Source organism: Sprattus sprattus (assembly GCF_963457725.1).
Source record: "Sprattus sprattus genome assembly, chromosome: 16".
NCBI lineage: Eukaryota > Metazoa > Chordata > Actinopteri > Clupeiformes > Clupeidae > Sprattus > Sprattus sprattus.
Genome location: NC_137914.1, coordinates 16076084 through 16091083, shown reverse-complemented (window position 1 = coordinate 16091083; position 15000 = coordinate 16076084). Strand labels below are relative to the sequence as shown.

Genomic DNA, 15000 nt, shown 5'->3' with positions numbered 1-15000 from the left:
ATCGTCTATAATGTACATATCATCAGATTTGTAGACGTGCGTCCTGGGCAAGTCTCTTATGTGGTCCTGCACGTCTGGCAGGGAGTGGCTGGAGCCATATGGATTGTAAGGATCTGGCCCCAGATAGCCTCGTCCAACGCCCATGGGTTTCCCCGTAGGACTGAGTGGACTCTCCTCCTCAGAGTACTGCGAGCGTAAGGTGGGACGCCCACTACGGTTGTAGCCACTCCGGTTTGACCGCTCATAGTAGTCCCGCTCATACGATCTGCTCCGATAGCCTGAGTCCTTGGTTGGGACCTTGTCCATTACATAACCGGTGGACCGGGACCTGCCCTGGCTGTACAGTCGCTCGTCTTCCTCGTAGTAGCCCCTCTGAGGGTCATAGATGCCCTTGCGCAGCTGGTAACCGAAGTCATCCTGGAGCTTTCTCGACCGGGAGCCTGTACCGTAGCCACTGGTTGTAGCGGTGCTCATGGTGTAGGAGGCTAGGTCAGCTTCCACGTCGCGGGCCTCCTCGATGGGTGAGAATTTGGAGATCTTCTGCTCCATGCCTTGCTTTCGATGCTTGCTCCTCTTGGTGGACATTACAGCTGGAGCCAAGCTCTTGGAAGTGTGCCTCTGGGCTGCACGTGAACTTGGCATAGACGAGTGCTTGTAGTCGTCATAGTAATAGGACGATCCCCCACCCATGCTACTGCTGCCCACTACCCGGCCGTACATATCTGCCCCTCGCGGATGGTAGCTGCCGGTGCTCTTACCCCTGCCATGTTGATGGTCGTACAGGTCTTCCTGCTGCTCGTCCTCTGGTCGGCCGTAGGAGCTCCCCCCTCGTGTGTGGACGGCGTCGCCCCCATAGCGCCCATGGCCCTCACTGCGGTGCGGGTCAGCGGTTGTGCCCATGCCCTCCTTTGTCAGCTCACTGATGTCGTCAATCACTAAATAGCTCTTAGGACCGTTTTGGTCCAGGTTGGAGGAGCCATACAGACCATCACTGGCATAGGTGGAAGTGCTGTCGACTGCATGTTGACGGTCAGACATCTGGCCATACGAATTAGCCATTGTATTTGTGTACTGTCCATAGGAACTGGCTGTTGTTGTGGTGTAGCCATAAGTATTTGCGATAGTTGTTGTGTACTGGCCATAAGTGCCAGCCACAGTTGTAGTGTACTGCCCATAGGAGCTTGCTGTGGTCGTTGGGTAGCTTCCATAAGTGCTGGGAACTGAAGTGGAATATGGCCCATAACTGCTTGCAATGGTTGTTGCGTACTGTCCATAAGAGGGGGCCATACCCATCTGGGAGTAGGTAGTGTCTTGGGCGGTGGTTGTCACTACAACTGTCGGGTTGCTAATGACTTCATAATTAGTGGGCATCTTGTGCTCCAAATCAGCCAATGAGGTCTGTCGGGGCCTCTGATGCACAGTGAGAATGTCGGCCTGAGGTTGGTAAGTGCTCGCCTGGCTGACTGGGTAGGGTGGTGCCTGGCTCGGGTATGGCGTAGTGTGGGATGGGTAAGGAGTTATACCACCAGGAGGTGGAGGCTGGAACCCGGGATGTCCTGGCTGGGTTGGAGGTTGCACACTGTGTTCAGTTGGATAAGGTGGTTGGCCTGGTGGATAGGTTTGGGAGGGGAAGGTCCCTGGAGGCTGGTATGATGGGAGAGGATGATGGGTCTGCAGAGGGGTAGGCTGAGGGAGAGCCTGGGCCTGGGAGACAGTAGGATAGGGAGGCTGGTTGAATCCAGTGGTTTGGAAAGGGGTTGGTGCCTGTGGAGCGGGAGCTGGCTGGCTCTGGGGGAACTGGTAGGAGACAAATGATGAAGTGGGGGGGTACTGGGCGGCGGTACTCAGCTCACTGGAGAACTGGCTGAGGGGTGCTGTGCTGGGTCTTGTCAGCAGGCCTTCTCTCTCATAAGATGCCACAGCTGCCGCCAACCGCAGGTTGTTGAGCTCAGAGTCTGACATGTAGTCTCGTGCATCACCCATGCAGCGCAGATACGCCACATCCCGCCTCTCTCTCTCTTTTACCAGAGTCTCTTTGCGTGAATGGATCCCCTGCTCCAGGTAGCGGAGCTTGGCGTCAATCTCCTTCTCCTCCTCCTCCAGCTCCGCCTGCTGCTTGCGGAGCTTGGTGGACTCCTGCTCCACTGCCTTCAGCTCGTGGGTCAGGTCCTTCAGCAGGCTGGCCTTGGCTAACAGGCCAGGGCGAGTGCCAGCCTTAAGGGAGGGCACTGAGGGCATATACATCTGGGGGAGGGCAGGGGTGACCATCGACAGCTGGGTCTCGTCGGGCGGGGGGCTGGGCAGGGTCCGCTTCACCTTCCTCAGGAGGGAGCTCTGCTGCAGGGCAGCCAGCTGCAGGGTCACAAAGGCCAGGGAGAATGGAGGTGGGGTCAGCACAGCATGCAAACAGTGCATCAGAAAACAGAAGTTCAGTCTGGCAGATCATGATGGACAGCTACAGCAGTTCAACAGCACACAGCAATTATATATGTCCTACTGTCAGTCATTTTGAATGTAAATAGAATAGACAGACATACAGTACTAACAAGTCTACAAGTAGAACGATTTCAACTGAATACCACTAAAATGTACTATAGTGTATAGCCATAGAAACAAATATGTTTTACATCTGTTTAAAGCGTAGAAATCATAATTTAATTTTGAAAAAGTAAATGTCAGGTCACGTATGTAATACATTTTAAGAAACAATAACCCATCAACAAATTCCTTACGTGACATGGTGCTATAATTCCCAATACCTGTGGATAATGGCTCTTTTTGTAAGTGACATGGACTGTGAGCCCTCTTACCACCATTCTGTCTCTGAACCTTAGTTTTAATTGATTTATTTCAAACAGAGTCAAGCATTTGCTCTGCCTGATATGCTCCACAGGACATTTCTGCTGGCTGGATAACGACTGCAGCCCAAAAGATGCCAGTGCTACAAAAGAAATCTTTCCTGCAGAGTGTGATTATCGCATAATGGAAGTAAGAAAGGCATGCACATCGGCAATCAAGTTAAGTAGGTGGTACATTTTTTGTGCCAATTCGTCAATAAGATTAATCTTTTGAGAATATTCAAATGTCACAAAAACTACATTTCCCCTAGTTTTAGTTCAACAGGCAACAACATGTCTACACATTTTAAAGACTCCAAAAGGAATTAATTAATAATTTCTTAATTTTGATTAAATGTCTGTTTCCACTAGGGAGAGACTTAAACTGTTAATCACAACCATAGTGGAAAGCTGGGGCAGAATATTAAATCTTACAAAAGGAAAACTGGGTGACTATTAGACAGTAGAGCTGGCAGACGCAAGAATCAGGGTACAAGGGTATTTTAGTGAAACAGTTAATAATAGTTTGGTCAATAAAGTTAAGCACACAAACAACCGCAGATGATAAAACAGACATTTAGGTATCTGACTATCAGCAGCTCAAATAGTAAATTGCATCATAAACAATGTCATCTATTGGCCTATACAGTGCATTTATATGTTACTCATCAAATATCACGCTAGAGACAAAACACCCCCATTTCTTACAGGAAGCACAGCTGCAGCTTTTCTAGTTATATTGCAGATTATACTGAATTACTCAAATTATAATATTTATTGTTGTTTCACACTGAAAACATTACTGGATGAACACTATATGCTATTGTTAGAAAAATAACTGTAGTGCCTACCTGACTCTGGAGTGCCTGTTGATGATAGAGGGATAACCTGGCCTTCGCATGGTCTTCTGTGGTTGGACTGAGAGGTTTGGGGTCTGACATAGACCTCTGGACATTCTTCATTGGTCGAGGCAGAGTGGAGTGCCTCTGGGGTGACTCTGCGGTATAGGATTTCTGCTGTGGAGTGACGTGGGCCTTATTCAGCCTTTCACTGGATGCGAATGATGTCTCAATTAGACGATGAGGAGAAGCCAGTGGGGATACCGGCGAATACAGGACCTGAGGAGACTTGGGTGGCTGCCGGATCAGGTTGGACAGAGATTCATTGTGCAGATGGTTCTGCTGGTAGCTGATCTCTAATGGGTCTGGCCTTCGCCTCTCAAACTTGGCTGCCTGCTGACGAGAAGAGAGAGGATCTGACGAACCAACAAGTTGGACACTAGTGGAGTAGGGGCTAATGGTAGTGGCCACGCTAATCTGTGGGACGACCACTCCCTGTGACTGGGCCTCAGTGTCTGTTTGGCAAGCTAAGCTTTGTCCCTTCTGTGTCCTCTCGGGACCGGAGATGTAATGGACAATCTCAACTCTATTTGGGTCAGGCACGGTCACCTGAATGGCAGGGGAGACTCTTCCCAGCTGTTCTGTCTCTGTTTGACAAGAACCGTCTCGGATGGTTTGAATGGCTATGCTGGACGAGGTCACCTTGGCAGCTGCAGAGGTGGTGGTGGTCGTGGAGTCATTCTTGGCATCAGCCCCAGATTCGGAGTGGCGGGAATGGCGGGACCTCCGGCGCCTGACCGGTTGCTCCCACTCTGCCTTGTCCTCATCATCATCTGTCTGGACACTGCAGTCAACACTACGTCTGGTACGTCTTCTTCTGGACATAAGGTACCTCTCCTCACCATCTTCCTCATCTGTCTGCACACTGCTGTCCACAATTCTTCGTGTCGAGGGGAACAGCACTGTCTCTCCTCCACTTCCTTCCTGGAGACGAGGCATGGACCTCTGCTTCCTCATAGCTCTGGTTTCATGCTCCTCACGTAAACACATCTCTGATGCAGAGTTGGGCAGGGACCTGGAAGCCATCTGAGTATCATATTGCATGTTTGGGACCAATTCGTGTTGCTGAATAATTCTGCCTGTTTGGTCGCAAACAACACTGGCTGAAGCCGCAGCTGCTACAGCAGCTGTTTTCTGTCTCTTTTGTTCTTCAAGCTGCTGCTGCAGTTGATGCTGTAAAGACTGTATCTGGTCAAGCTGTGCTTTCTGCTGGGAAAGCTGCTCCCTCTGCATGACAAGCTGGTTTTCTCTCTCAGATTGCTGCTGCTGCAAGACCTGATGCTTGATTGACTGCAGGTCTTGGATCTCTTGCTGGACCAGTATCTGCTCTTTATCACGCTGCCGTTGCAATTCAACACGCTCTCTTTCAAGTTCCTCTTGCAGACGAAGCTGACGTAGCTTCTCCAGCTCCACACACTCTCTCTCAAGCTGCAGCAAATGCTCCTGTTGTCGCTGAAGTCTCTCTTCTTCTGGGTCCTTTGCTGCACTGGGGGTTGTTGCAGGTTGAGCAGTGAGGGTGGAGGCAGCAGCTGAGATTGCTGGAGCTGGCTGAGACTGATGTTGACTAAGTGGCTGACCATGAGTTGGTGGGTAGGCATGAGCCATGGGAGGCTGAGGTTGGGTTGGTGCTTGAGGCTGACTGGGGGCTTGCCCTTGCCCTGTCTGAGTGTGGTGGTGGGGCTGTGTCAGATTCATAGGCTGCTCTTGTGGTTGGTTTGTTGGCACTACAACGGGCGTTAGGCCTGGCACAGATGTGGGCTGGGTGCCTTGCGCTGGTGCACCAGATGATATGGGTGCAGTGACAGTCCCGGGTACAGCAGAACCTACAGGAGATTTCCCAAGGTACATGGGAGCATCTTGAACAGTGGTCATTTGAGGTGGCTCAAAGACAGAAGCGGCGGTTGTTGCTGGGAACTGGCTAGGTGCTGGGAAACGGAATTGGCCCTGTCCTGACATGGGTATCCTAGGAGTCATCACAGGCATTCTAGTGAGGCTGGCCAGAGGCACTGGCATCATGTTTGGTGGGGGATATGGCCTGTAAACACCTCTTAGCATTGGCCTTAGCACAGAGGATGGCTGTGTTGTGATTGGCAAAGTGGAGGCAATGGGAGCATTGATAGTGGAGAAAGTCATACCATCTGCAGATCTTATGGCAGATGGGTACAGGGCTCGAAGACTTGCTTGCCTGGCATTAATGAGATTGGTTAATGCTTGACTGTGAGAGATAGGCTTTCCATCTGGACTATACATTAGATTAGGCCTGAGGGCTGCCAGGCCTTGTGGCAGACTTATTCTACCTGGCGGAACACTTCCCCTTCCAGCACCAAATTGTGCTGCAAGTTCAGGGTTGCTGGCATAGCGGTCAATTGAGTTCAGGGCAGCACACATTGCGCTTATCTCCCTAGCAGTAGTTGCACTATATTGAGCAAGATTAGACTCCTGGAAATCACGAAGGTCACGGGCAGAGTATCCATAGTCTGCGCTAATGTTGGATAGAGAATTGTACCTTCTTATAGGTAGAGGAGCTACTGTCACATCCCCTTGGTGTCGTAAATCAGTGTAAGAACCATACTGGAGTCCAATGCCCATCTGATCTTTCATTGCACTGAGGTCCACAGCGTTCTCTCCAGATGCTTGAAGGTGTGGATCGACCTTTGAATGGAAGGAGGATAGTCCTAAATCAGCTAGGTTAGTGTCGGACATAGACGGTTGTAGCCGACCAGGGAAGGGCAGTGTATAGGATTTCATAGATATATCCTGATAAGGTTGGGCCTCCACACCCATCTCAATTTGTTGGTAAAGTTGTGGAGGTGCAGATGGTGGACGTGGGGGCTCATTGACACCAGGTGCTTCCTCTGCACTTGGCTTTTGTGAGAACGGACCTCCAACACAACTGCCACCAAAGGGTAAATTGTAAACCACATCACAGCAGGCTACCTGGTTCTCTGGTTTAATCTGCCCGGTAAGATCCACAATACCCTGACCCTCTTCTGGCTTAACGAGTTGGGAAAATGGAGCTCCTTGTGCGGTACCATCCATCTGCACCATCACTGCATGAGGCTTAGCAGTGGCCAGGTTTACTACACCAGGTGCAGTTTGCATCTCAAGGGGAGCTCCAGTACTGTACATCTCAGGTGCAACACCAGGTGATATGGAACTGACAATAGGTTGGGCACTGTTGGTTTGGCTTACCATCAGGTCTTTCTTAAGCAATGGGGGCTGATTGCTCAGGTTAAATCTTGCAAAGGAAGTAGATTGCTGATGGTGCTGTAATTGGTGGTGCTGCTGAAGCTGTTGTTCCAGTTGCTGCTGCTGCTGTTGGAGCTTTTGCTGCTGCATGCGTAGCTGCTCCTGCTGAATGCTCAAGTCCTCAAGCTTTGCATCAATCTTTGGAATTGTAGGGTCGATCTGAGCCGGCTTTGTTTGGGCCAGGCACACAGCTACCATACCCTGACCCAGATCCACTCTGTTCTGGAGGGGATCTCCATAAATTACAGGTTGATGGTGCTGGGAAATGAACATAGATGCTGCCACAGTGACACTCACAGTTGTGGGTGTTGAAGCCATAACATGTGGGTGCTCCTGAGCATTAAGGTTCATAATCAGAGGCTGGAAAATTGTGGAGTGCCGAATAGGGCTGCCCTCTGAGCTGCCTGAGTACCTGCGTGAGTCTGTGGCCAATGAGGTTAAGTCCATCCCCTGGTCTGTCATGATAACTGGAGCTGACCTTAATGGGGCCCTTAGGTCTACCACGCTCCCACCATGAACCATGTGACCTTGTTCCACTCTGGAGGTGCCAGGAACTGTAGATATTCTGCAGAGGGATATGTTTTCCATAGACATAGACCCATGAGTGTATGTGCTTGCTGATGTGACCATGCTGGTGCCAACACTGACTTTCTCAACACGGTGGGTCCTATAGAAGCCTCCAGAATGGGAAGGTGCCTGGTGATGAGGGGGTGTGTCTGGGGGGCTCACGGGTGGTGAATAGGCATCAAAAGTGGACTGACGACTAAACCTTGTGGGTGACGAAAGAGGAGAAGTGGCAGTGTTGACAGTTGCTGGCCTAGAAGGACTTGTGGGATCATACTCCATACCAGAAGCCTCCTGGGAGCTCTGTTGTCTGAAAAGACGGGGAGAGGAAGGGGAACCCCCTGCTTGTGTAGGCATGGAGGGACTGAATGTCTGGGTTGAAAATTCTGCTGTCCTTCTACTGTGGTGGCTTGGGCTGTGTATTGGTGATGTAGTTGGGGAGAGGGGAGGACTTGTACTTTTGTAATAAGAGTAAACTTTGGTTGCGCGAGGCTCAATTATGGTTTCAGATGAGGTTGAACTGTCTCTAACTTGTACTCCTCTGCTCTCAGCCACCCTCCTTCCTGAGCTATCTCTTTGACTGTATGCCTGAGTGATCTCTGCTATTTTGCTGGAGACATTTGAGACAGTAGTAGTAGTTGTGGCAGTGCTGCCAGTTTGGCGGCCGTACAGATTAGACTGTGTTGAGGTCACTGTTTGACTGACACTGGTCTGGGAGACTGTTACAGCGTCTCTAGCATACACACCATAAGCTGCTATGGTAGTGGCAGCAGCTACAGGAGTTATGCCATTTTTACCAGCTTGACTTCTGAGTCTGTCTTTCTGAGCATCTTTTGAATAGTGCTGAGTCACACGTACATCAGGAATGCCCCTTCCAGTTTCAGCGAATGAGACAGGGGCCTGGAGTTGAGTGGGGCTAGTGCCTGGAGTCAGCAGGGCATTACTTTGCTCCAGCAGCTTTGCAAAAGCCGAGCCTGTATCTAGGAGGTGCTTGTCAGGATAGGACCCATCTATATCCCCTTGTTCATCCAACTCTTTTGTGATGGTTTGGGAGGTCTGACGAATCTCTTCATAGATATCCCCACTTTCCTCATTGTCATACTCAGTTTCATCTTGATCGACATATTCAAATTCATCCTCATACTGCTGCCCGTTCCTTATTCCCTCCTGTTGAAAGGCGCTTGTGTTGTACTGCTGCCCTGAGCGAGGCTGTTGCTGTTGCTGCTGCTTTTGTTGCTTCTGCAACATCTCTGCTTTCCTCATCATTTCTTCATAGACCTCTTCGGCACTCTTCAGATGCTTGCCACTCGACGAGGTAGTCGTGGTTGTTGTAGAGGAGGTCATTTCAGGCTTTTCAGTGGGAGAGTATAGAGACATGAAAGTCGGCAGGTTGTACTCACTGCCTGACTTGTAGAGCTTAGATGATACCTCATAGCCCTCAGCCTCCGAGTCAATGGAGGGAGAGTACTCTGAGCAGGAGGATCGGTGCAATTCCTCCATTTCAGCAGCCTGTCTCAGCTCCTCCGTGGGGGAGGCGTCTTCAATGGGAGACAGGTTACTGGGAGGAGTCTTGGACCTCTCCCTCCGCCTCTGAGCTCTCAATTCCTCCTTGTCTCGTTTGGTCTTTCGGGCCGTGCTGCGTATCCTCTGCTGCTCTAAATCCCTCATTTTCTCCTGCTCCCTCAGAAGCTCTTCCTCCTCTCTCAACTCATCCTCCTCTGAAGAGTCCTCTATGGTGGGCAGCAGTGGGCCATGGGAGCGGTGCCTGGCCTTCCTTTGCTGTTTGGCCTCCTCAAGCCTCTGCCTACGGCTGGGGCTGCTGTCGCTGTCGTCCTCCATCGAGGAGATGGAAGTGGGTGAGGTGCCAGAGGTGTAGCTGGATGACGTTGGTGGTAAAGTGGAGGAGTACTCCCCCCTTGATCGTTCCTCTGGGGAGCCTGTGAGGCTCTCCATCTCAAGCTCAGGTTCCCTGTCCAGGCTAAGGTCATTCTCATTGCTGTTGTAACTATTTGTATTGTTTAACTCTATGGTTTTAAATCTGCGCAGTCCTCCTTGTGAGGCCATCAAGTCCTCTTCTCCCTCCTCAGCATAGCCTTTATTCACTTCACTGGATTTGGTTTCTTCCTCAAAGCTGCTGGAGTGGTGTGTGAGGCGCCGTTTCTCTTTCCCTGATTCGCTGATGTGCTTGTGTGTCTTTTTTGACTTTTGGTATCCATACCCCTCATCTTCCTCTTCCTCCTCTTCCATTTCCTCCTCCTCTTCATTATCCTCATCTGCACTCATCTCCATAATCTGCCTCCTCATATACTCCTCATCGGTCATCTCAGGAGCATCTGCTTTCTTTTTGTGACCACTGTCCTCTCCTGCGGCAGCCATAGCACGAAGCTCTCGCTTGGCCTCCCAGTCCGTCAGATCCTCCTCTTCCTCCAGTATGTCCTCCAGCTCCTCGTCGGAGTCGTAGGCCTCTGGGCTGACTGATAACGAGTGGGGCCGGTGCTTTCGGTCATCTGCGTCTCGGGAGTGATGTCGACCTCTGCCACGTTCATGCTCCCTATCCTTCTCCTGGTCTTTCACCTTGGACTCCAGCAGTGGTCTCATAGAGCTTTCCAGCTTGGTGATCTCGGAGGGGCTGGGGGGAGTGTGGAGGCCACTCAGGCCCCTCTCACTCAGCTTCATCTCCTCCTCCTGGATAAGGCCGATAATCTCGCTGTGGGAGCTCGAGATGCCGTCTGAGGAGTAGCCAGTGTCACTCAGGCTCTGGGGACTCCTGGATAGGTCATGGGTGCTGTTTGTTTTGCTCGCCTCCTGAGAAATAAAAAAAAGAAAACGTGACACCACCTCGATTAGACTTGCAAAGTGAGAGACGGCTTACCATTCCTATGCTCAATGCATTCTATGAATATATTTATTTATCATTTATACACTCTAGATGGACAAAGTTATAGTGTTCAGAGTTAGTGAAGCTCATTTAAGTGTTTGCATATACCACACCAGCCATGATTGCTCTGCATATTCATGCAACTCCTGCTCTCTGTCTCAAAGACCGACAGCTGAAAAGAAATGAGGCGGCAAAAAAGACATTACTGTCTTTTTTCACTGCCCTCCATCTCTCTCCACCGCTTTCCTCCTCTCTCTAAGTGTAAATCTATCACTACCTCAGCTACCTCAGCACTGTTTTACTGAGCATAAACTGAACAGGTCACCAACTGAAACCAGACTAGGTACAGCAGGGTGTTAACATAAACAGTTATTATTTTCAACTAGGGAATAATTTAGATTTTAAGTGAAATTGTGTTAATATCCAGTGGGTGAACTCGTGAGTTTTCATTTAGTTAAGATACATTAGATACATTATTTTCTAAAATCTTAATGAAAAAAAAAATCAGTACATTTGTATATTTGTATATATAGAAACATTTGTCAATAGACATATGCCACTCACATTGAAGATATATACGTCCTCATCTATAATAATCTTTTTTTTTTGTCCGTTCTTTTCAGGCAAGAAGCAATTGTGATCTAATAATGTCTTACCTCATAATATCTTGACTTTTGAAATTCCCTCTTCTCATCTTTAGCTGGGGTAATAGTTGGAGTAGGCTTAGTGTCCTTGGTCTCTAGCTCCTTCTCTGTTTTGGAGGTGGTTTTATCCTTCTCCAAATTCTTTTGCTGTTTTTGTGTTTCGCTTGGGGTAGTGGTCTGGCCAGGAGTTGGCTGAAAAGGGGCTTTTCCATCCCCTGGTGCCTTAGCAGCCGTCGGAGCGAAGGGACCGCTCCCCTGTGCCAAGGGAGCTTTTTGCTGTGATTGCATTGCCTTCTGCCCCTCTTGCTGCTGATTGGACACTTTCTGAGAGGGTGGCTGCTGAGCTGGCTGCTGACTGGCCGGCGCTTGATGTCGAGGAGATCCCATTGGTTGGTGCTTGGGAGACGGCTGGGGAACAGGAAGAGGCATGTCTCCGAGCCCACCCGACATTAGCCTCTGGGTTTGACAATTCAGGCAGAGCCATTCTTTTTTCTGCAAAAGAAAACCAGGAGAGGATTGTAAGGCAACGGTTAACTTAATAAATAGCCTGGCAGAAACAATCTACATCATATGCTAACTGAATTTCATCAGAGGCTAAACGCTTGGCATGTTGTGATGTCTGCATTATGATCTGCTTGGTCATAATTACTGTAACACAGTATATTTGCTCCTTTCACTTGTATGTAATGTAATATAGGATGTCAAATCTGAGGTCGAGTCACTGAGTCGTAATTACTTGTCTCATTATATTTTGGAAGTCAAAACAGCAAGTTCATATGTCCACATGATTTTCAAGTGAAGCAAAATCTCAATCCCAAGTGAATGAAACATAACCCCCTTGGAGTGTAAAAGGTGACAGAGAGAAATATTGATTGGGTTGGGGAGGGGTGGAAAAAGGTGGGTAGAAAGATTGGTTGAGGCAGAGGGGTGAGATGAGCAGCAGAAATAGTGACAGGATGGATTCCCTGAGATAAGGTTGTTGGTTTTCACAGCCAAGGGAAAGCCTCTCTCGGCTGAAGAGCCAGCAGCCGGGAATTACACAGCACATATCTGGGGCATCTGCATGTACAGGACCTGCACTTCCGTGCCACCCACACGCCATAAGCTCCTTACACCCATAAGGCCTAATATTGTCCAACAGCCACCTTTCATAACCATTTAACCTCACCATCAACGGGACACTTCGGATAACTGACACTGTGTCCATCCCACCTTCCAGAAATACCTCAATCACACGAGAGCAATGGACTGCAGAGTATGTGACTGCTCAGCAAATTGGCTCTAAGTACAGTTTGCAATCCAATTCCATGATGGAGCTTAATGTCGCTACAGCTAATGTCAGGAGTATGACTAAGAATGACTCAAACGTCCGTTGGTCAGGGACTGACCCTTTTTACTTTGTGCCAATATACATGAGTGTAAAATGGAAAAGATGTGAAATAAGAAAAGAGCAGAATATTAAAAAGGGGAGAGAGAGAGTGTGAGTGTGTGTGTGAGAGAGAGACAAATGTGCAGTACTGTAATGTAAAGCTAGCCATTAAGATCACGTGCCATTTCTGTGCTAATGTTCCATTCTCTGAGCCTCAGATACACCAGGTGGCAGGCAACAGTGAGGGAACCTGTCATAAAAAGCAAAGGCTCCAAATAAATAATTTATCACACCCTCTCTCTCTCTCACCGTGAGGTCAGACTACTAAGCCAGAGATTGAAAGAAGTAAAACATGAAAAAAGCCAGTTTAAGGCATGGGTGACCCTTCCATTTTATACATATTTATGTAAAATAAAAATAGAAATGGGATCTTTGCAGGACAACTGCAAAGTTATATAATTAATATGTATTTTTGAAAATTGCATATGTTTTTCTTTGACAAAGAAGCCATGAAAAGTTAAAGCTAAAAAGATAAAGTTCAACTGGCAAACATGGAAATGTCCCCCCATAGGTTGGTAAAAGACAACTTGAGTTATTTAAGTTCAATGCGGAAAAAGTTATTTAAGTTCTATGCGGAAAAAATTATTTAACTGCATATTGTATATGCTGAAGGTTTACAGTTACATTTTGCATTATTTTGACCCAACCATGCCTGTTGACATCATATGAAAATGTTTCCAGTCATGGAGATTGAGTCAGAGGAATTAGCAGCCCTGATCAGATAAACGTTTCAATTAATGGAAAAAAGTTTTCCCGGCTGTTTCTAGCTCTTAGTAGGGAGAGAACAGTCAAACTTGTGACACAAGCAGATAAAAGCCTTTCTGTGTCTAAAGTGCTTTGCCGGGATAATCATTAATGCTCTATCACAATCTTGAAATTAGATTTGATTTTCAAACACGACGGCCACGCTCATGACTGAACTGCTAATACACGAAAACTAAAAAGGACAGACCCCCACACACTTTGCATCAGACACTACTATATTTGCTATTAGTATTAGCTTTTTAAATAAGCGTGAATTTCTCTCCTTTAGTGAACACATGACCACACCATATACATGATATGACACGATATGTGAAGTGACAGGGTATAGGTTTGAGCACTTACTGGACCTGTGTTGCAAAAACATGTCAGGCCTGACTAATTTTAAGCGACCTCATGAGGGAAACTCAGACTGCTTTGGTATGTTTAGTGTCCATCCAAAATGAATTTGATACCTCAAGACCTGTTGTGCAATAATATATGTTACAGCACAGTTGGGGGTAAAAATGAACAAGGATTGGCTATGCCTTCACTGCATGACAATGAAACACCAGCTGTCCGACGGCCACAAACTCGCCAGCCTATTACAATAATCTGGGCTGAGAGCGCTATCGTTTCTCCTGGGGAAAATGAGAGCTGTTTGGAGAAAAGCAGAGCAGCTATCCTCAGTGATGATGATGGCTTGATGCCCTTTGCAATTTAATAGGTTTTGCATAAGATGCTTTGAGCAGTTTTGGCATCCTGCAGATTGACTAGCAGGTGCATTGGAATGCAGAGGAGCACAGTTTGAGGACATTCAGGAGCATGTTTGTGGTGCATCCAGTTCATTCCTATGGCACCATTATGCTTCCATCATTTTAAGACTCTATACCAGGTTTTAACTTTTAACTATAATATTTGCACTTCTGGACAACTGAGCCTCAGCCTATGTTCCAGCAAGAAACTCATCTAATTGCTGACAGCAAGGGTAAACATATTCTCAGTCATTCTCATCATATTCTGCAGTCATAACAGACAATAAAAACTGAAGAAACCTTTAAGATCCTACAAATATAAGGACTGACCAAGAGTCAAAAGTGTTATACAGGTAGGATCATTGGACCGATATTTACCCTTTCCTGCTGATATGGTGGATATACTGTATGCATTTTCTGTTTTTATTTGTTCAGTGTCTAACATTTGATGATGACATGTAACTTGTGTGTAATGTTCACACCAGGTTACAGATAGTAAGTCGTCTGAGCCCTAATGGAGAAGAAGGGAAGTAGTGAGTGTGCTCTACCTCCAGGGGATTGAACATCTTTTCCGGTATCACTTGTCATCCCTTTAGCTTTAGCCTTTAAGTTCCAGAACACTGTTTACTAAGAGATGCCTTGATATGTTTAGGTACAGATCAGCTAGCAATACTTGCGATGAACGGTAGATTAATCATATTACCAGACACCTGCATTTAATTGAAAAAGCTTCTTTTCACTTTGTGCGTCCAAGAGAGAGAGAGAGAGAGAGAGAGAGAGAGAGAGGCAGGCAGTCCAAGAGAGGTGTGAAGCTGGAACTGGAACTGACTAATTTTGTCTCTCACTTGTAAGTCAACACCTCCACTCTCTCAATCTCTCTCTCCTCTCTCTCTCTCTCTCTCTCTCTCTCTCTCTCTCACACAGACACACACACACACACACACACACACACACACACACACACACACACACACACACACACATACACACAAACACACACACAC

General features: G+C 47.9%; 1 protein-coding gene across 1 annotated transcript in view; it reads right to left on the bottom strand.

Moving 5' to 3' along the window:
- The window catches only part of bsna (bassoon presynaptic cytomatrix protein a), a gene marked incomplete at both ends in the record, with an annotated part of 87846 nt that overhangs the window by 4834 nt on the left and 68012 nt on the right, over positions 1 to 15000 (bottom strand). The window contains 3 exons of the mRNA XM_080853813.1: positions 1 to 2352; positions 3689 to 10354; positions 11084 to 11563. The exon at positions 1 to 2352 is cut by the window's left edge and continues 28 nt beyond it. Coding sequence (XP_080709939.1) covers positions 1 to 2352; positions 3689 to 10354; positions 11084 to 11563 — 9498 coding nt within the window. The remainder of the gene's footprint in view (positions 2353 to 3688; positions 10355 to 11083; positions 11564 to 15000) is intronic.